The sequence below is a fragment of the Strongylocentrotus purpuratus genome, unplaced genomic scaffold (genome assembly GCF_000002235.5).
Source record: "Strongylocentrotus purpuratus isolate Spur 01 unplaced genomic scaffold, Spur_5.0 spur5_contig_837, whole genome shotgun sequence".
Classification (NCBI taxonomy): domain Eukaryota; kingdom Metazoa; phylum Echinodermata; class Echinoidea; order Camarodonta; family Strongylocentrotidae; genus Strongylocentrotus; species Strongylocentrotus purpuratus.
Genome location: NW_022145543.1, coordinates 1,458,821 through 1,480,821, shown reverse-complemented (window position 1 = coordinate 1,480,821; position 22,001 = coordinate 1,458,821). Strand labels below are relative to the sequence as shown.

The following is a 22,001-nucleotide window of genomic DNA, read 5'->3' as shown; positions in this document are numbered from 1 at the left end:
CTTTACTTGTGGATATTGTGTGCTCATGCCCATACTGAATGAACTCACCACTGATGACAGCTATGTCAAAAACCGAGTTTTCCTCTTACTCCCAAATCACTAAAAAAATTACCAACATTTTTGTTTTGGTGACAAGGTTGAAATATCTGGCAACACTGATCCATCACCAATTACAAGAACTTATACCAATCACAGAAAAAATGTTCTGTACGTCATTACTTTCATTTCGGTATAATTTAAGTAAAACATTGGCTTCAATATTACTTCTAAAATGAGTCTTTGCAAGTTTAACACACTCTCATCAAATAGGGTCAGCATGTAACCCCAGCCGGACTTGGCTTCCATGTGCGCAGATGTATATTATTCTTTATTTCTTCATACTCCTTATCCTTTAGCGTTAGCCCATGATAGCATGCGACATAAAGTGCTTTTAAGGTTGATTTGATATATTGTAGCTGTACTCGAATTCTTTTCTTTTTAAGGGATTGATAAAAATTGAGTAAAATCTTGAATACCAGTGGTGGCACGGGGGAAGTAAGAAAGATGTGACACCTGGGTATATAAGCACCTTATCTATGGACAAATGCTGGGCGAGATCTTCCTTTTTCTCTCTTTTATTTCGGTCATGAAACAAATATCGAAATTTCAGTGCCGGGTTTTGTTTTTTTGCACCCCAATCAAATTTTATTGTAAAATCCAGGCTTGTCCCCCTCATTTCCTGGCTCGTCAGAATTATTCATTTTTCACTCGAGAATTGCTCTTTTTATTCGGGTCTTGTTATCTTCCTTATTTGCAATCGAGAAAAAACAACCTTTGCCCGCCCAAACTTCCAATTTCCCTTTGCTTTTTAAATCTCGGTGCGGGCTTTGTTGTCTGTGTCACCACCATGTAACCAGGCTCTAAACCCCTTGAGCTTACACTCAAGAAAAAGACACAACTCAGTATAAATGTATATTAACATTGCGGTATGATACATTGAACAGAATGACCTGTATTTGAAAGTTTTCTTCTTTCTTATAATTACCGACGCTGTGTATAGGTGCGGTCTAAGATTGCAAAATAAAATCAATTCGTTAATGTCTTTATTTTACATTGTACATGTACTTGACCTCAGTCAAGTAAAGTACAGCAAAACGTCGTGTGGAAACTAAAAAGAACATAAGCCATTCTCTATTTATGTACATGTAGTTGTGTCTTGTATGTACAATACAAATTAAACATTATCACGGAAAAGCATTCACTGTGAATCAGCCCTTCAGTTTTATAATTCTATAGACGTAGTAAAATGTACTGCATCACCGTTGTCCTAAATACTAAATGCTAAATACTGTCTTATTCTCTCGTCTGCAAACAGTTACAGAGCGTCAATAAATAGCCATCTATCTAGGCACCCCCATAAATACCTTGTTTAGAGGGGCTTGGTAACTGACTTGAGAAAAATTATTTGGGGAGTCTGCCCTGCCGATCCGCCACTGGTTGATGGAACAAAGCCTGGCTGAGATCTCGATGGTGCAGATGGTACTAAGAGTTTACTCCAGTGATTTAAATGTTCTACACCAATGTCAGTCTGGAGAAGATCCATCACAATGTCGACATTTTTAACGTAGGACTTGAGGTCTTCGTCATCTAGATCCTCTAAAGTCTTACATTCCAACTTTGGAACAGCAATCGCCAGATTACTTTTAAATTGTTTACCTTTTTCTTTGAACTGAGCAACATCCAACTCCCATTTATTTGTTGTTTTAGTCAATGATTGCAAGTGGACAGTTCTGTTTTGGTTCAGTTGTGCCAATTTAGTCTTATACTCGTCTTCAATTGATTGCTTTGCATTGTTATGTGCAGAACGCAGCTTGTGTATTCCCTGATCAGCTTCACGGAGATTGTTCTCCAAGGTTTTCAACTGAACCTGATATTGGCGTTTGGCATCTTCGGTCTTTTGACTTAGCTCTTCCAGAAATTCGTTTCTTGTCTTGATTACAATATGGTCGGAATGATTTCCTCGGAAGCACTTAAAGCATATGAAGATTAGGCAGGTACTGCAATACATGTCTCTACGCTCTTGGTTGTGTTCAGTACATGTGGAAGTGCCTTTGGGCTTTCTACTAGAAGGCCCTGGCTCTTTACTCAAATCCTGGTTCAGGAGCCCCACGATTGGTAGGTTTCGACTAAATCCATTCACTCCACTCTCTGGTAGTATGGTCCTCTTTTTGCAAGTGGGACAACAAATAGATGTTTTCAATGGTGTCCCCAGCTGACTTTCATCGAGCGTATCCAGACATTTTTTGCAGAACACATGCCCACATGCGATATTACGGGGATCATGGAGGATATTTTTGCAGATAGCGCAAATGAGATGTTTTGAATGTAATGTAAGCTTGCGTTTCCTCTCCATGTCCGTCTTACTCTTATAACTTAAATCCTGAATGAAAGAGAACAAAAAAAGAGAATTTAAATTCTGTCTTAGCCTATATAATTGTCTGTTCATATTGTCAAGATTAATCTGTAGACTGATTAGTCTTGTTTACGAAATATTACGAGTGAGAAACATTTTTTTGCATTTTGTATTCTTTTAGGGATGACGGTGAAAACAATGATGTGTGAAACAAAATACATACAACAGGATGCGTATTATGTCTGACTTTGCATTTTTACACTATTTTAGTAAAAACAATTGTACACAATATATCTACATGTAATATTTTTTTTTCTCCATTATAACATCTCCGAATTTTGCTAAAAAATATCCATAGCCGTTCCCATTGCAGACATTCCTCAAACTGTTTGAAACCGATTATTTTTTCCTTTTCTATTGTAAAAGAAATAACCATTGTCACATTAGAGCACTTGCCTGAATTATAAACGTTCATCCCACATGTGTTAATAGGCCCACATATCCATTATTGTGTGCAGTGCATGTCATTTTCAGCAAAATTGAATTTCATTTCAATGCATTCCAAAACTTTAAAACTATACGCATCAAGTCTAATGTACATAATCAACCTTTCTCAACTGATACCGATTGAAACCATTTCTTCACTATGTATTGACATGACCAGTTACTGTGTTTAACTCTATATTTAACAAGGCAAATGCTATCACTTACCATCGATGAGATCCTGATAAGTCTACTGTTCACCGAAAGATGTGCTTTGGGCTTAATCTAAGCAACGTACCAAAATATTTATGTAATAGAAATTATGCTCCCGCCGTAATATCGGCCTGAATAAAGGCCATGCTTTGCTTTTCTAACCACGTCGTCACAACTAGTGCACTGATTTTTCATAAATAACAGGAACGCATAGTTGAAATCAGGGGCATAGACATGCTCTAAAAATAAAGGATAGTCTCGCCCTCTCGGGCTTAACTAAATGCTGTTCTTAAATCCTGCGGAAGTAGATACCTCTGAATTCCTCCTTCTTTCTTCTTCTTCTTTTTCATATAGCCGGAAAGCTGTCATGAAATTGATCATCATTATAATTTCATGATAAAAGTAAAGACAATAAAAGATAAAGGAAAGACTAAATATTTTAGGGTGATATCTTACAATGATTACCTTAATTTTAGAAATGTCAAACATTTTGTATGGAGTAAAACTGCAGGATTACATGGTACACTGAGTGTTATAACATCATTCTTCTATACAGATACAGATAATGAACGGAAGTATAAGATGCAAACCAGTTTACTGATACTTACGAGATGCCTAATTCTCAAAAGTCGACACTATGAATTTCTAAAATAACCTATAGTCTTAGGCCTAATCGATGAAACAAATAAATATATTAAAAAAACTTGGCTATTAAGTAGGCCCACCCTCGTTTAAACCGCACAATATTTGTCAATGATCGAAAAGTATGTATCAGCGGGCCGGGGAGAGGGGGGGGGGGGGGGGGGGGTGTACCATTTACCTCCATGTACTACGCCCGAGTTGGAATTCCCCAGAACGACGCCCGAGTTGGAATTCCCCAGGACGAGGCATTGTAGAGTTATACCACATGCTATTGTGTTTGTGCGTGATTTGTGTATTACCATGGACCTGGTATTATTCACATAACACAACCGCAGATAAGCGAATGTCGAATAAGATCATTTTTTTAATAGGATACGTACGCAAAAGAGCCTGAGGCTGGCCCTTGGATTGATCTGTAAAGAAAAAAAAATCTGTACGATGATCGTGTTATATTCAACGATTCTTCGCTGCTCCTTGGTGAAGAATGGTCTATATCCTCTATCCTTGTGGTTGATTTAGGCTAGTCTATTCACTACCATTATTCCTCCTTCAATTTTGCTTCTATGACCCTTCCCGCAAAACCTAATCTGGCATAGGGTGCGTTTATCGTGTCTTGCCACGATATGCACATACTTATATCGAACCCCACTATTGAACCCCACTACAGGGTGAGTCAGAAAAAAATGTTCCACTTTTTAAAAGTTGTATTGTTTGAAGTGTGACTATTTAATGAGGGGTTTCATGATATTTCTTGATGGGATTATCCTTTCAGTACATTTAGGTACCATTTTCATTTGAATCCCTTCACGCATGACTGAATATCAGACAATCTTTACAAGACTGCCATATTTCACTTGCGCCAACCTACTGGGTGAGAAATAAAACAGTGCATTGACCAAAGACAGTCAAACAGACACAGACACAGTACAGACACACACCACACACACACAAACTCTCGCACACAAACACACGCGCACACACAAACACGCACACACCACGACCAAACACACGGTTACAATTGTCTCATAATTTCTCCTTGATTTTTATAAAGATCCCTGAATGTTTAATTGGCATTTCCCTGTCAATCTTTCCCATTCACTACCACCATCATATCATCATCATTGTCATCATCTTAATCTTAATCATCATCATCATCATCATCATGAAGTGCACATGAATTCTCTCGACTTCTTCTTGTGGGGGCACTTGAAGTCAAGGATATTCAGCAGCCCACCTGTGAACATCAAGGAGCTTCGGAGGAGAATCGTGGACGCGACAGACGTGGTACGCCAAGATGGGTACATGATCCGTCGTACTTGTCAAGGAATAGGGACTTTTAGATTTGCACGTCAACAGCTTTGACTGTAACGTGTGACGTCATTTTAAGGCACTGCGCATGCGTTACGTCGTCTCAGTCGGCGATCGAGAATGCGTCAACCTTGATTTTCCTAAATCTAGTACATATACATACATATTGATATTTATATAGCGCCTTTATATATGCTCAAGGTACTAGTATGCCGTGTGCGCATAAAATATACAATTCAACAGGTAGACAAAGGAACATCCCTTCCCTGCATGCTATTATGTAAAAATGTGTAGAACAGGTGTCACATGCATATTCACCTGTTCTACACATTTTTACATAATAACAGTGAAAGGATGTTCTTTTGTTGAGGCCGAGGAACTGTATATTTTGTCCTCTTTCTTTGTACGTGATGTTCATAGTGTTACTTCATGCATGCATGTATATCGTCGAGTGCAATCTAAAAGATTAAGTACGTTGACACGCATGATCAGTCGGCGTTCGTCGTGTTCTCGTCCACTCAATCTAAAAGTCCCTATTGCTTCACCGTGCACAACTGTGCATCAGGAGGAATGGCGGTCATGTGGAGGATTCAGTATGGAGGATGGAGAACTTTTGGGAAACAGATTTATTGCTGTACCTCAATAAAATAACTCAACAAATACAAAAATTGTTTGTGTTTTTATTCACCGACGTTTGCGGTATTTGTGTGTGAGTGTGTGCCTGTGTGCGTGTGTGTGAAAGTGTGTGTGTGTGTGTCTCTCTCTCTCTCTCTCTGTCTGACTGTCTTTCTTCAATGCACTGTTTTATTCCTCACCCAGTAAGTTGGCGCAAGTAAAATATGGCAGTCTTGTAAAGATTGTCCGATGTTCATTCATGCATGAAGGGATTTAATGAAAATGGTACCTACTGGGAGGATAACTCTATCAAGACATATCATGAAACCCATAATTAAATATTCATACTTCACACAATACAATTTAAAAAAGTGGGACATTTTTTCTCACTCACCCTGTATATACGAACGTGATTTGCGGGATGTCGCGTTTATCGTCTCTTCACGATTCAAAATGTTTGACAGGCACATTCATATATTTTATCTTAAAACGCACATGAAAGACTCGCATATGCTGGATTGCCGGGTATTGTATTTGTAGATGGTGTGTGAAAATCAAAATTTTTCCTGTAAATAATTTGAAGCCTTGCGATTTAGTAACACATACAAAATGACTTTAACAAATACCAATAAAAAGCTTGCACTCTCATTTATATTATAGCACAAACCATAAAACAACAACAATCAACTAGCAAATAATTGAGAAAAAGACACAAAGCTAAGTTCCATGATGTGCTGTTATTGTAAATCATATTATGTGTGTTTTTGTTTTGCACAGAAAACTAAATTAAACAACAAAAATGATCATTTTTATGAAACATTTCATTTTTGTGTGAGTGCACGTTATAAACGATATAATGAAAATGTTCATTTACAGATGTTGTAAATAATGTTTGAAGTGTTTAGATAAAAACGATAACAAAGTATTAAAACAGGATTCTTTATGTATCCCACACTTCACGGATATAACCGTCTCAGCCAGACATAGTGTCAATAAAACAACTGTTGATACAAGAGACTACATATTTCTTAGCCACTGTAGTCTTAAGTAATTTTTCATACGTTTTTCATACGTTGCAACTGATAGTGTTACATTTGAATGTGAAACGCTTTGGAGAATTTGTGAATGATACGCAATTCAGCCTTTGACTGCAAAGCATTGTCAGGATTCAGTTAAAAGAGTATTGACAGTAGATAATAAAACAAAGGTTTACGTGTTAAATAGAATTAGAAGCAAGTCTTCATTTTTATTATTATTTGTTCACTGTACACTGTGCTGACATGAAGAAATATCATGATGTTAATGTTTGATTTCTATGACATCTTTTCAAACTATCAACTACTCAAAACTAAAATAGTGATTCGTATCATTTAAATTATATTTACAATAAGGTTAGTTCATATTCACCAGATCTTTGTTATTGACATAACTGCCATTTCTAGAAAACAGTTAAACATTACCATTGACCGATTTATAAAACAAATATTAGCTCTGCATTACAAATTTTGTTACAAATACCCACTTTGGTACAAATATACATAGTAGAGGTAAAATCACCTAATTCACCGAAAACCACCGAATTCAAAGACTGTTCGATATATATTATCAATGCCAATAAGAGGTAATATTCGTGATAGAGTATTTATTTCAATTCATATATTTGGCTTTTGGCTATTGGTCACACTTGTAATATGCCTCCCCCTCACCTTAATCGTGGATATTGTGTGCCCAATACCCATATGAACTCCCCACTGATGACAGCTAGTAAAAAAAAAAAAAAATCAATTTTCCTCTTACTCCCAAATCACCCAAAATAAAAAATTACCGAAATTCTCTTTTGGTAACAAGGTTAAATTATCTGGCGACACTGACCCACCACCAATTTCAAGAATATACCAATCAGCAAAAAAGGTTTTATATGTTATATATGGTTATAATATATTTAAAAATATTGGCTTCAAATATTACGTTTGAAAAGAGACTTTGCAAGTGTACGACACTCTCATGAAACAGAGTCTGCACGGAACTTGAAGTCCGACTTGGGTCCCATGTGTGCAGATTTTTTTGATTTTTTAAATTTTCTTCATACTCCTCATCCTTTAGCGTTAGCCCATGATAGAATGCGATACAAAGTGATTTTTGGACAAATGATGGGAGAGATTTTATTGCTTGTTTGTTTGTTGTTGGGGGTCTTTTTGTCATAAAAAACGGTATTTGGTTTTCGCATCCCAATCCAAATTCATTCGATTGTCAACTCCAGGAGTGTGTACCTCATTTTATGGCTAGTCAGAATTATTCTTTTTTTCACACGGAAATGGCTCTTTTTCGTCGAGTCTCGTTATTTTCGCCTTTTGCGAACGAAAGAAAAAAAACCTTAGCCCGCCCAAAAGTATCTACCATATATTTGTGTCACCGTCTAGTACTCTAATATAGCCTACACACACTCAAGTAAAAAATCACACAACTGAGTATAATCATTATGAAAAAGAAAACGGTATGATACCTAGAACAGAGTGGCTTGTATTTTGAAAGTTGTTATTCTTTCTTATTAAACTGAAGCTGTGTATAGGTGCGGTCTAAGATTGAAGAAGAAAATCAATTTGTCACTTTCTTTATTGTACATTGTACATGTACTTGACTGAGACACAGCAAAACGTCGTGTGGAAACGTAACATAACATAAGCCATTCTCAATTTATGTACATGTAGTTTTGTCATGTATGAATGCAATATAAATTAAACATTATCATCAAAAGGCATTCACTGTAAAGCACCACTTCAGTGTTAGAATTTTATACGTGTAGTGGAAGCTGTAAGATCACCGTTGTTCTGTCTTATTTTGAACTGTGTTCCCCTTTTACATCAACATGATCATCATTCTTAATAACCTTACACGTCGCTGATTATGAATACAATCTAGCATTCTCTAGAGGAACGATTTCTCTTCACTTGTCTGCAAACAGTTACGTAGCGTCAATAATTATAGCCACCTATAATTATATGCACCCAACAAATACCTTGTTTAGAGGGGCTGGTTAACTGACTTTGGAGAAGCTTTTTGGAAAGCCTGGTGTGTGGTTCCGCCACTTGATGATGGAACAGAGCCGGGCTGAGGTCTAGATGCTGCAGATGGTACTAAGAGTTTATTCCAGAGCCGTAGTTGTTCTACACCAATGTCAGTCTTGAGAAGATTCATCACATTGTCGACATTTTTAACGTAGGACTTGAGGTCTTCGCCATCTAGATCGTCTAAAGTCTTACATTCCAACTTTGGAACAGCAATCGCTAGATTATTTTTAAACTGTTTCCCCTTTTCTTTGAACTGAGCAACATCCGATTCCCATTTCTTTGCTGTTTTATTCAATGATTGCAAGCGGACAGTTCTGTTTTGGTTCAATTGTTCCAATTTAGCCTTATACTCGTCGTCAATGGATTGCTTTGCAGAGCGCATCTTCTGTATTTCGAGATCAGCTTCAAGAAGATTGTTCTCCAAGGTTTTCAACTGAACCTGATATCGCTGTTTGGCATCGTCTGTCTTTTGACTTAGTTCTTCCAGAAATTCGTTGCTTGTCTTGATTACATGGTGGGAATGATTTCCTTGAAAACACTTAAAGCATATGTAGACCAGGCAGGTACTGCAATAAATATCTCTGCGCTCTTGGTTGTGCTCAGTGCATGTGGGAGTTCTTTTTATAAGCAAGTCCTGGTCTAGAAGCCCCAAGATGGGTAGGTTTCTACTAAGTTCATTCACTCCGCTCTTTGGTAGTATGGTTTCTTGTCTGCAAGTGGGACAACCAATAATAGGTCCGTACACTGGCGAACATAGCTGACGTTCATTAAGCTTATCCAGACATTTTTTGCAGAACACATGTCCACATGCGAGATTGCGGGGATCATGGAAAATATCGGTGCATATAGCGCAGATGAGATGTTCCTTTACATCTGGATGTGATGATAGCTTGCGTTTCCTCTCCATGTCTGTCTCACTTTTATAACTGAAATCCTGAATGAAAGAGAACGAAGAAAGAAAATTTAAATTATATCTGAGCCTATGGTCTGTTCATATTCCGAAGATTAATCTGTAGGCTGAAAAGTTTTGTTCACGAAATATTACGAGTGAGAATATTTTTGTATTTTGGATTCTTTTAGGGATGACAGTGAATACATGATGCATAAAACAATTTATAAAAGACATGATGTGTAGTATGTGTGCACTCTGCAGTTTCCCACCATTTTTAGTACAAAATTAATGATAATGGTACATAATATGTTTAGATGCATTAATTTATATTTCCATTTCCATGTTTCCATTTGTGACTTTCCTCAAACAATTTTGAACCGATTTTTTTTCCTTTCCTAGTTTAAGTAGTATACTATATCGTCTCACTATAGCACTTGCCTGAATTAGGAACGTTGATACAACATGTGTAAAGAAACCCACATATCCATTATTGTGGAAGTGCATGTTATTTAAAGCAAAATTGAGTCTCATTTTGATCACACCAAAACTTTAGTCCTAGGCTTAAACACCGATATTCTAATGTATTTAATCAACCTTTCTCAACTGCTACCAAACAGTGTCTTTACTATGTTTTCACGTGACCAGTTACTTTACCAAACTTTATATTTACCAGAGATGAGTTCCTGATAAGTCTGCTGTTCACCACAAGATGTGTTTCGGGCTTAATCTAAGAAACGTACCGAACATATTTATGCATTAGAAATTATGCTATAACTGCCGCTCTAATAGCGGCCTGTATAAAGACTGTGCTGTGCTTTTCTGTTCACGTCATCACAGTAAATCGTGGGCATAGACAGGCTCTAAAAATAAAGGATAGCCTTGTGCTTACCTAAATGCTGTTCTTAAACTGAAAGCAAATACCTCTAAACAAAATTCATAGTTGGGAAATTGTCATGAAATTGGTTATCATTATAATTTCATGAGAGAGGAATAAATAAATATTTTAGGATGATATTTTACCATGATTACCGAGATTCTAGGAATGCCAAAAACTGGAGTAAAACAACAGGATCACAGGGTACATACTGATGTGCACAAACATCATTCTTCCATATACAGATAATGAACGAAAGTTTAACATGCGAAGGAATTAGCTTGAATATATGAAATGCTTGATTCTCAAAACTGGACAACATGAATTTTTAGAATAACGTATACAATTGTAAGCCTGAATCGATGAAACATAGAAGCAAATACAACAATAACTTGGAATTTGAATACCGTCGTTTAAAGTTTAAACCGAACAATATTCGTCAATGATCGAAAAATATGTACACGCAGGAGGGGGGGGGGGGGGGCATTCATCTCCAGGTACTACGCCCAAGTTGGAATTCCCCGCAACGAGGCCCGAGTTGGAATTCCCCAGGACGAGGCATTGTTATACTACATGCTATTGTTTGTGTCAGCGTGTGCGTAGGTAAGTATTTTTTTCTCATAACACCATCGCAGAGATACGAATGATACAATGATGTTTTTCATTGTCCGCATGATTTTTTTTAAACAGGATACGCAACAGATCCTGAAATTGACCTTAAGGCCCGGTCACACAGCCTTTCGCGTCTGTATCGCGGGTAAAATTTCGCGATTTTTGTTTGCCCGCGGTTGCCCGTGGTGGAAAATGTGCAAAATTGGCTTACCCGCGGTTTACCCGTGGTATGCCCGCGGAACAGACGCCGGCGACTGTTCCGCGTCCTTATCGCGGGTGAAGCGCGGCGGTAACGCGGCCTACCACGGGTATAATAAAGCAGCCGAACCGGGCCAATCCAGTCGCGCACCCAGATGTTCCGGACCACCCTCCTCCTCCTCCTCCTCCTTCGTCTTCTTCTGTCAATGAGGAGCTGATGGACCTGTACCACTTGGTTCTGATGCTGCTGGAGCAGCAAGACGAGGTCATTACGGTGACGGGGATCCATGTTCACCCCTTGACGTCTGGAGCACAACTGACGAATGCTCGGCAAATCGCGCTTTTTATATACCTAAAATCAGACGTTGTACGGACGCGATTAGGCCGTGGACAATCGTATTTGGGACGTGTACAAGACGCAATTGAACGTGATTAGGCCGGTATTGGGGCGCGCTGTATACGCGGTACACACGCTAATGCACGTGATAACAACGCGGTACAGACGCGGAACAAACGTGCTATGACCGTGCTCCACCCGCGATTACCCGCTAAAATTTCGCGTCCTACCGCGTGTAACCACGTCTTAACCGCGGCCGTAGCACGTCCTAGCACGTTCGTTCCGCGTCTGTACCGCGTCTTTACCGCGTGTGTACCACGTGTACCGCCCGCGATTACCCGCGGTCTAAATTTTTTGGCAGCCCAAAACTTTTTCGCGCGGCCAACCGCGTGTGAATTTCTTACCGCGTGTAACGACGGGTAAAGTACGGCTGTATCGCGTCTTTATCGCGACCTCAAAGCGTCCAACAGCGTCTGCTTCACGGGCAGAAATTTTTGGCCGTGATTCGGCCGCGATACGCCCGTGGAGGGCTGTGTGACCGGGCCTTTAGTTTAATTTTTTTATAAACCGAGGGTCGAGTTCTAGCTAACTCGATCCCGATCTGAAACCTTGTTATAAACAGGGCCCCGTCTTATAATGAGTTGCGATGGATCTAAATCAATCGCAAGTTTGCGATCTCCTCTCTCTTAAGTACATACATGGAGTTGCGATATAATAGATATTAATCCCTGGCTTTATAGCTCTAATGTAACTCCCAATAAGGCACTAATACAGAATTGATTATGGTAGCATAATGATGGTGGCCTGTGCATAGGACCACCACTGGGTATCACCCCAAAACATTTGAGATGAACATCTTATTTTTTCTTTTAAGTGCAACTCCCCTAAAAAAACTATATATAAACAAATGCCACACAAACTATTTTAAACAAATGGGGGAAGGAATAAACGACAATACCAGCAGGGGCGGATCCACGTAGCGAATTTTCCGGCCCGGCCCCCCCCCTAGCCCCCTAAAACGATTAAAAAAAAAATAGGATAATAACGTAAAGTTAACCTTTTTTAAAACACAAAAGAAAAGCGCCCCCCCCCCCCCCAAAAAAAAAAAAAATAATTGATTCACCGACCGGCTGAGTCGGCGCTAAATTTGTCCTCAAAAACTCTATCAAAAAAGGAAAGAAGAAAGGTGCTTCCCCCCCGGCTTATTCGCCGGCCGGCTGAGCCGACGCTAAATTTTGTATTAAGATTTGGCTCCCCCCCCCCTTGTCGCCGGCTGGATCCTCTGCAGGCGCGGATTTTTTTTAATTAAAAAAAAAAAAAATTCTCACGAAGAAGGCCAAAAAACCAAAAAAGTGGTCGTACCCACCCCCTCCCCCCGCTTATTTACCGGCTTGCTGAGTCGGGTTAAAATATTTCCTGAAAAATTGGACAAAAAAGTGCCTCCTAAACCCACCTCCCCCCCCCCCCCCCCCGCTTTTTCACCGTTGGTTGAGTCGCAACTAATATTTTCTCACGGATTGGGCCCCCCCCCTCTTCCCGCCGGCTGGACCCGCCACTGACTTCCAGTATCATGATGTGTTGGTGGGGTAAACTATGTTGTGTGTCTCTTTGTTTTGTAAAGAAAAGAGATAAAACAATAGAAATATCTCTTTTCGTCTTTTCGTGGATGTTTATGAAACAAAATCTTCTTGAATAAGTGCACGTTATGAACAGTATGATTTTAAAAAATCCTTCATCTCTTTTTTTATAAATATAATTTGGTCAATTGTAGCACTAACTTAAAGATTTACTAAACAAGTATTAAAGCAGAATTCTGTAGGCTATTTCATATGCAGTCACTTTCCTTTTTTAATTAAAAAAAAATAGAATTACGTGCCAGAAAAGCTTAACAATATAGAAACATATAAGGAGTTCAGAAGTAATTTCAAAATGTACTTATTTAGAACTTTGTAAAATCTCACAATTACGAGCCCAGTGGACAATTACCACTCCTTCTGTATTCTGTTCTGTAAAGTGCAGTCGCTCTACATACACGTTTAATTATTATTAACGTGTACATAAATACAGTCTAATTCGACACATATACATATTTCTTAAGCATTGTATTCTTAAAGAAAAAGTTAAGTTCTGGTCATGCGTTTGCATTGTGAAAGAAACGTTGTGGAATCGATCAGAAAATGTTGTTCTGGTAGCATATAAGTATTGATGTGTAAATGATTAGAAATTTGGTAATGTCTTGGTTAAAGTAACACTGTACACAGGATGATGTATATGGGACTACAAAAACATATGGCATAAAAATGAGGTCCTCATTTTAAAGCTGTTACGTATCATATCTAGAATATGAAGGCATTTGAAGAGCCATGCTTTTCAGGGAATATTTTTTTCTCCTGATGTTCTTCCACACTTGCATGATAACAATGAAAACGCTCACAGATTATTTTCCACCTACTCAACATTCCCTTTCATGTAATTTGTTATAACCTTTTAAAGGCAATTGATAATGTTGCAAAGTGAAATGATATTGAAAAAATATGATTGATGGCAATTTAGCCTCTGGCTTCAAATCATTGTCAAAATAAAATAAATATTGTGTTGAATTGAATTAAACATATGCTCTGATTACATTCGTTACATCTATATGGCCTTTTCTTTAGTTGCAGATAGGGTTACGTTCTTTATTTATTTAATCGCAAGTTTACATATAATATATATAATATAAGTCTCCTATAGTTGCGATTAATATAAACTCTTTATAAAACGGGGCCCTGAGGTTCTTAAAACGAGTTTCCACTATTATACTGGCACAGAGTTATACTTCTATATTAACAATTTGTGTTGTCTACATTCGAGTTGTCAAAACATGTTATCTCTTTTGGCGGTATTTGAAACATTGATTCTTCAATTTCATAGACCAAAAAGGAAATCATCTATATATCTTATTAATATATTGTGTCAATGTATAATATGCGCATGAAATGGTCCAATTAGTCATTACATTAAAAGTCACATCCTGATCTTGATTTGTTGATTGTAATTATTAAGCAAAAACCGTCATTACAAGCAATAAATCAAGTTCGTGAACCAGTTAAAAGAGTTTGATAATAAAACAAGGTACACGTTTTTATATGAAATTATAAGGAAACCTTCATTTTTATGATTATTTGTTCACTCCGCATCATGCTAACATGAATAAATGTCATGATGTTGATGTCTTGATTTCTAAGAAATATTTCTTCAAACTATCAACTACTCAAAGCAGAAATAAATGAACGGTGTCAATTACAGTTATATTTACCATAAGGTTAGTTCTTTTTAAACAGAGCTTTGTCAATGACATAACTACCAATTCTAGAATATGATGAACCATTTCCCTTGACTTAAACTGCAGTACATTTTTATAAAACACATTTGATAACAACTTTTGAAATTCTGTGGTATAGGATAGAACAGATATATGGTACAAATAAACATGGTAGAGGTAAAATCACCGAATTCACGAGTTGAGACATACACCTTAGCCAAGTAAAAATTCTAAATAAAATACTATGTTTATCCGCGTCCTGTAGTGAATACGGCCCCAGTATCACATGCGTTGCCAGTGTTGCGTTTAAACACCCATTTATATTCAAAACATGAATCATCTTTCATTTTGACTCGCAAAACTTTGCTCAAGACTAGTCGAGACACTGTTGGATTGAAAAATTGCCATGAATTGATAAATTGATCTTTCCAATCCTTTAAATTTCACTGTTACAGTACGATGTTTTAATGTATGATAATAATAATATTGGCTTTCTTTCGTGGTGTATCAGTTATATTGCATTCAGCTAGCATGAATATTGCACTCATCTTCGACTCGTACAATCAATCTGATATACCACTCAAAGGCAGCCAATATTATATAATTATAAGGCTATATCAATTTAGATTTAGAGAGGATACCAACATATTAAGCGCATTCCAATCCAAAGACTTATTTAATTGTAACACCATATACTTGGCATCCCTTCGCTTTTTAAATCCTGGTGCGGCCTTTGTTGTCTGTGTCACCGTCTAATTCTCTAATACAGCCTACACTCAAGAAAAAGACACAGCTGGGTATGATTACCTTGTCAAATAATATAATCATTTTTTTTTAAATTATGAAACAATGTTATCTGTATTATTTCTGCATGTGAAATGTGAAATCAATAAACTCAACTCAACTCAACTCAACTCAACTCAATGTTTATTCAAATGATCACTACGAAAACAAAAATAAATTTATAAAAAAAAATAAAAAAATTATACATTGAAGATAATGGCCTGTACTTGAAAGTTTTCCCCTTTTTTCTATTTTAACGGAGGTGTATAGGTGCAGTCTAAAAGCGAAAAAGTAAATATATTTGCCACTGTTTTCATTTTACGATGTACATGTTGACTGAGACACAACACAATGTCCTGTGGAAACTTAACATGTCATAAACCATTCCTAATTTATGTTCATGTATCTATGCACTACAAGTGAAACACTGTCATTATAACGCATTCACTATGAATCAACTCTTCAGTGTTAGAATTTTATACACGTATTGTAATCAATGTCATTACATTACCGTTGTTCTGTCTAGAATTGAACTGTGTTCCCCTTTTACATCATCATGATCATCATTAGTAGTAGTAGTAACCTTTCACTTCTCTGATTATTTATATAAACTAGTATTCTCTGGGTAAACCCTTTTCATTCATTAGTCTACAAACAGTTACGTAGCGTCACTATATAGCCACCGCCGATTGGTACCCCAACAAATACCTTGTTTAAAGGGGCTTGTTAATCGACTTAGGAGAAACCTTTTGGAGAGCCTGCCCTGCGGTTCCACCACTGGTTGATGGAACACAGCCATGCTGTGGTCTAGATGGTGCAGATGGTACCAAAAGTTTATTCCAGAGCTTTAAGTGTTCTACACCAATGTCAGTCTTGAGAAGGTTCAACACCGTGTCGACAGTTTTAACGTAGGACTTGAGGTCTTCGCCATCTAGCTCCTCTAAAGTCTTACTTTCCAACTTCGGAACAGCAATCGCCAGACTCTGTTTAAAATGTTTCCCCTTTTCTTTGAACCGAGCAACATCTGATTCCAAATTCTTTGTTGATTTAGTCAATGATTGCAAGCGGAAAGTTATGTTTTTGTTGAGTTGTGCTAATTCAGCCTTAAACTCGTCTTCAATTGATTGCTTTGCATTGTTATGATGAATAATCAACTTAGATACCCCCTGATCAGCTTCAAGAAGATTGTTCTCCAAGGTCTTTAATTGAACCTGATATCGCTGTTTGGCATCTTTAGTCATTTGACTGAGCTCTCCCAGAAATTCGTTTCTTGTCTTGGTTACATGATGGGTGTGTTTTTCTTGGAAACACTTAAAGCATATGAAGACCAGGCAGGTGCTGCAATAAATGTCTCTGCGCTCTTGGTTATGCGTTTTGCATGTGGGAGTTCTTTTGGGTCTTTTACCCGAAGGCCCTGGCTCTTCACTCAAGTCCTGATGTAAGAGCTTTCTGATCGGTAGGTTTCGACTAAATCCATTCACTCGACTCTCTCGTAGTTTGGTCTTTCTACTGCAAGTGGGACAACAAATAGATGTTTTCAATGGCGACCCTAGCTGACTTTCATCAAGAATATCCAGGCATTTCTTGCAGAACACATGCCCACAAACGAGATTGCGGGGATCATCGAAGGTGTCGGAGCAGATAGTGCACATGAGATGTTCAGCCATATCTGGATATAATGTCAGCTTGCGTTTCCTCTCCATGTCTGTCTCACTTTTTGTAACTTAAGTCCTGAATGAAAAATAATAGAGAAAGAGAATCGAAATTCTATTGTGTTCATATTCATGTTTACGAAATATCACGAGTGAGAATAATGGTGTATTTCGGATTGACAGTGAATTCACACTGCGTAAAATAGTGTATAAAATACGTGATCCATATATGTGTGTTTCCACTTTGCATTTGAACACTACTTTTAGACAAATATCAATAGTAATGGTACCCACTATATCTAGATGTATTACATTTTCTCCCTTAAAACTTCACCGTATGATTACGAAAAATATCCATAACCTTTTCTGATTTTTTCTCTAACTGTTTCGAACCGATCCTTTTTTCTTTTTTATTTTAAAGTTAATAACTATTGTCAACCTAAAGTTCCTGCCTGAATATCAAACGTTGATACCACATTAAGATTAAATCCATTTTTTATGTGCGTTGCATTTGGTTTTAAGCAAAATTGAGTCTCATTCCAAAACTTCACACTTATGCAGTTGAGTTCTGGTCATGCAATTGCATTGTGAAAAAACGATGTGGAATCGATCAGAAAAGGTAAAACATCCAGCATATAAGTATTGGTGTGTACTGCAAGGTTCTGGAATCATCAAAACAATAAGAAACTTGGTCCAGTCTTGGTAAAGTTACAAACACTGTACACAGAAAGATGTATATGGGACTACACGAACATGTTATATTAAAAATATGTCCCGATTTTTATGTTGTTACATGCCATATTTAGAATATGAAGGCATTTGAAGAGCCATGCTTTTTAGGCAACATTTTTTATCAGATGTTCTTCCACATTTGCATAATAACAATGATAACGCTCACAAATTGTCACCTCTTCCCAGAACTCAACCTACTCTTGGGCAATAATGAGGACCCCCTTTTTATGCCACATGTTTATGTAGTTCCATATACATCTTTCTGTGTACAGTTCTTATTACATCTAATAGACTGGGCCATATTTCTTATCATTTTGATTATTCCAGAATCTGCAGTACACACCAATACTTATATGTTACATGATAAAGTTTTCCTGATCGATTCCACACCGTTTCTTTCACAATGCAATCGCATTAGCAGAACTGAACTTTATCTTTAAACATAAATTATAATGTACATAATCAAATTTTCTCAACTGCTACCAAACAGTTTCTTCACTATGTATTCACATGATCAGTTGCTATACTAAGCTTTACATTTGACAAGGAAAATGATATCACTTACCGGAGATGAGTTCGTGATAGGTCTGCTGTTCACCAAAAGATGTTCGTTGGGCTTAATCTGAGCAACGTACCGTACGTACCGACTTATTTCATGCATTCGAAATTAGGCTACCGCTCTAATAGCAGCCTGTAAAAAGATGGTGTTGTGCTTTTCTAACGCGTCATCACAGTCTATTGATTTTTCATAAATAACAGTAACTCATAGTTCACCCACAGGTACTGCGCCCGAGTTGGAATTCCCCAGAACGAGGCTCGAGTTGGAATTCCCCAGGACGAGGCATTGTTGTGCGGAATACCAACTCCGCAATTGTGTGTGTGTGTGTGTGTGTGCCAGGGGCGGCCGAGCGACTTTCAAAGTGGGGGGCACCAACAAAAAAGGGCACTTTCTGGAAAAAAGGGCACCTACAGTGGGAAATCTCAAAGCGAAAATATACAATTTTTAGACATTGGTATATACCCCTACATTGTGATTACATTATCAGGGATGATTTCAATATTTGTTTCTCTTCATACATCATACAAAATATCGCTTAAGCATCAAACTTTACAGTTGAGTGTGATGTCTGAATATGCATTTACGAGCGAGCGAAGTGAGCGAGAAAATTTTTATAGATCTGTGAGGTCGCAGTGCGAAAAATTACATCTTATAAAGAGAAAAAAAGCCAATCGTGATGGGGTTATAAGCACATTCTCATAAGGGAAGACTGAAAAGACCTTTGATAAGTAACATAATTATATAATCTTTAAATGCGAGCGAGCGCAGCGAGCGAACTTTGGGGGAAACTGCTCTTAGTCTCTTTAAATAAGGGGCACGTTTAATGATTACATGAAAAGGGGACAATTATCGAAAGGGATAAGACACTTATTAGAAAAGAAAAGGAAAGGAGCACGTGTATAAGTACAAAGGATAATTATAAGAGGTGAAAATGAGGCATTTTTTCACTTGAAAAGAGGCACTCACCAGTGATGAAAAGGAGGCGTTTACGAAAATGGGAAATAGGCATTTGTTGACGGAAAAGGGGCACCCATCAGATTTTAATAGGGTCATTTATAAGAGGTGAAAAGGGGATAGGTCCCTTATTAGAAAGGAAAAGGGGCACGTATCATTATTAAAAGGGGAATTATCAGAGTTGCAAAGGGGCACTGACCAGATATGAAAAGGGGCACTTATGAAAATGTAAAAGGGGCACTTATAATAAAGGAAAATGTGCATTTGTTGAATGAAAAGGGGGCACCGTTCAGATGTTTAAAAGGGGCAGTTATGAGAAGGGGAAGGGGAAGTTATGAGAAGGGGAAGGAGCTCTCTCTTTTTAATGGGGGCATTTATTATAAGGAAAAGGGGCACTTATTAGAAAATAAGAGGGGCACATGTTAAAATGAAAGGTGCGCTCATCCGAGTTTAAAAAAGGGGTAGTTATTAAAAGGAGAAGGGGCACTTACAAAGGAAAAAAGGGGAAGTTGTCAAAGTAAAAAGAGCACCTCTCAGTTTTGAATAGGGCAATCATCAGAGGTGAAGGGGGCACTTATTAAAAGTGAAAAGGGGCACTTCTCGTACCTGAAAAGAGGCACTTACTAGAGATTAAAAAGGGCACTTATTCGAGATAATTTCAAGATTCATGAGAATGGAAAATGAACATTTATTGCAAAGGAAAATGGGAACATGTCGAAGGAAAAGGGGCACGTGTCAAAAATAAAAAGGGCACTCGTCAGAGGTGAAAAGGGGAAAGGGGCACTTTTACTAAGTAATAGGGGCACTTGTCAAAGTAAAAGGGGCACTTCTTACAAAATAAAATGGGCACTTTTCCTATGTAAAAAGGGGCATTTTGGGGGTATCTGAAAAAGTGGGGGGCACTGTGCCCCCCATGCCCCCCGGGAGGGCCGCCTCTGGTGTGTGCGTGGGTGAGTAGAGGCAGGAATGTTACAATAACGTATTGTATTGTCTGCATTGGGTATGCGGGCCTCTAGGGCCTTAGAGCATTGAACATCCCTACCCTTTAATGCAAAGTTCCGGGTCCCCCTTGGGCAAGGTGTAGCACCTGACAGCCTTCCCCGAGACCATAGAAATACTGGGATGATGTCCAGCGGGGGCTAGTTTATCATAAATCCGGGTAGAGGGTACTCGTCAGCTGTAGTAAAAGCAAACCTTCTAATGGAGTCCAGCCATGATGAAAATTGGGCCTGCGGAAGGCAACGGGAACCCACCGCAGTAATATCCTCAGGATGACCCAATTATATGATATGATAGTTGTCAATTAAAATCAAGCCAAAGACGTTAACGTGACTCTAGACACTAGATGCCAGGGTGTCGCGTCCGGCAGGGCCAGCAGTGAGGATGGTCAGGTCGTCAGTCAGCAAAGTTCTCACTCGCGCGTAGGCACTTGGAATGTTAGAACAATGAGAGACGACAAGATAGAAACCATCAAACGTGAGATGCGACGTTATAACATGAACCTGCTCGCTCTTACTGAGGTTAGATGGCTTGACAGTGGTGACTTCATGAGTGATGAATTCAGAGTGATATACTCTGGAGGGAAAGCAAGACAACGTGGTGTTGCCCTTCTGCTGGACAAGCATACAGCAAAGAATGTATGTAGGATAGAGGCTGTAAGCGATAGACTGTTAGCAGTCAGAATAAAGGATCACCGGTTGTGTTGGTTGTGTACATGCCTACAAGTGACTTTGAGGACAAAGATGTGGAGGATATTTACGACATGATCGATGAGGAGCTGGACAAAGGGAAAGGAAATGACTATCGTATTCTTCTCGGTGACTGGAATGCTGTCGTTGGAAGCTCACACAAACATGATGATGCTGTTGGAGAGTGGGGTCTCGGCAGGAAAAACCAACAAGGAAAAACCTACAAAGGCAATCAGATGCGAGGATCACCGCACTATCAGCCTGATATCACATGCTTCAAAAGTATTACTAAAGGTACTCAACCATCTGATTGAAGCGAGGTCTAGAGATTATATTGGAATTGACCAATTTGGCTTTCGAAAAGGGGTCGGCACTCGAGAAGCAATCGCTGTGATGAGAATACTAAGTGAGAGATGTATACAGCATGATCAGGACCTATATATCTGTTTTGTGGACTACGAAAAGGCATTTGACTGTGCCAATTGGACTAGGTTGATGGAAGTGCTGTCAGCCATTGGTGTTGATTGGAAAGACCGTAGATTGCTTGCATCCTTGTACATGGCTCAGACTGCTAGCGTTCGCGTTGGAGATGGGGTCTCTGAACCAGCCGTCATTGGACGTGGAACACGTCAGGGATGCCTTCTGTCTCCTCTTCTCTTCAATATCTATGCAGAGGCAATGGTAAGAGAAGCTCT

At 38.4% G+C, this 22,001-nt stretch overlaps 2 protein-coding genes across 2 annotated transcripts; both read right to left on the bottom strand.

Annotated features, from left to right (window-relative positions):
* Positions 1-7,838: 7,838 nt before the first annotated feature.
* LOC105443687 (tripartite motif containing 13-like) lies at positions 7,839-10,397 on the bottom strand. The gene is made up of 2 exons (XM_011677170.2): positions 10,284-10,397; positions 7,839-9,655 (listed from the first exon to the last, which is right to left on the bottom strand). Exon 2 carries the CDS (start codon positions 9,626-9,628, stop codon positions 8,675-8,677), a length of 954 nt encoding a protein of 317 aa, XP_011675472.1. The 5' UTR covers positions 9,629-9,655; positions 10,284-10,397; the 3' UTR covers positions 7,839-8,674.
* Positions 10,398-15,895: 5,498 nt separating this feature from the next.
* On the bottom strand, positions 15,896-18,820 carry LOC105443686 (tripartite motif-containing protein 2). Its single transcript, XM_011677169.2, has 2 exons — positions 18,671-18,820; positions 15,896-17,452 (listed from the first exon to the last, which is right to left on the bottom strand). The coding sequence occupies exon 2, from the start codon at positions 17,422-17,424 to the stop codon at positions 16,435-16,437; it is 990 nt and encodes a 329-aa protein (XP_011675471.1). The 5' UTR covers positions 17,425-17,452; positions 18,671-18,820; the 3' UTR covers positions 15,896-16,434.
* Between the last annotated feature and the right edge of the window lie 3,181 nt (positions 18,821-22,001).

Bases quoted from the DNA above. Each gene is read 5' to 3' on its own strand.
- LOC105443687 (XM_011677170.2), bottom strand. From the start codon at position 9,628: ATGGAGAGGAAACGCAAGCTATCATCACATCCAGATGTAAAGGAACAT.
- LOC105443686 (XM_011677169.2), bottom strand. From the start codon at position 17,424: ATGGAGAGGAAACGCAAGCTGACATTATATCCAGATATGGCTGAACAT.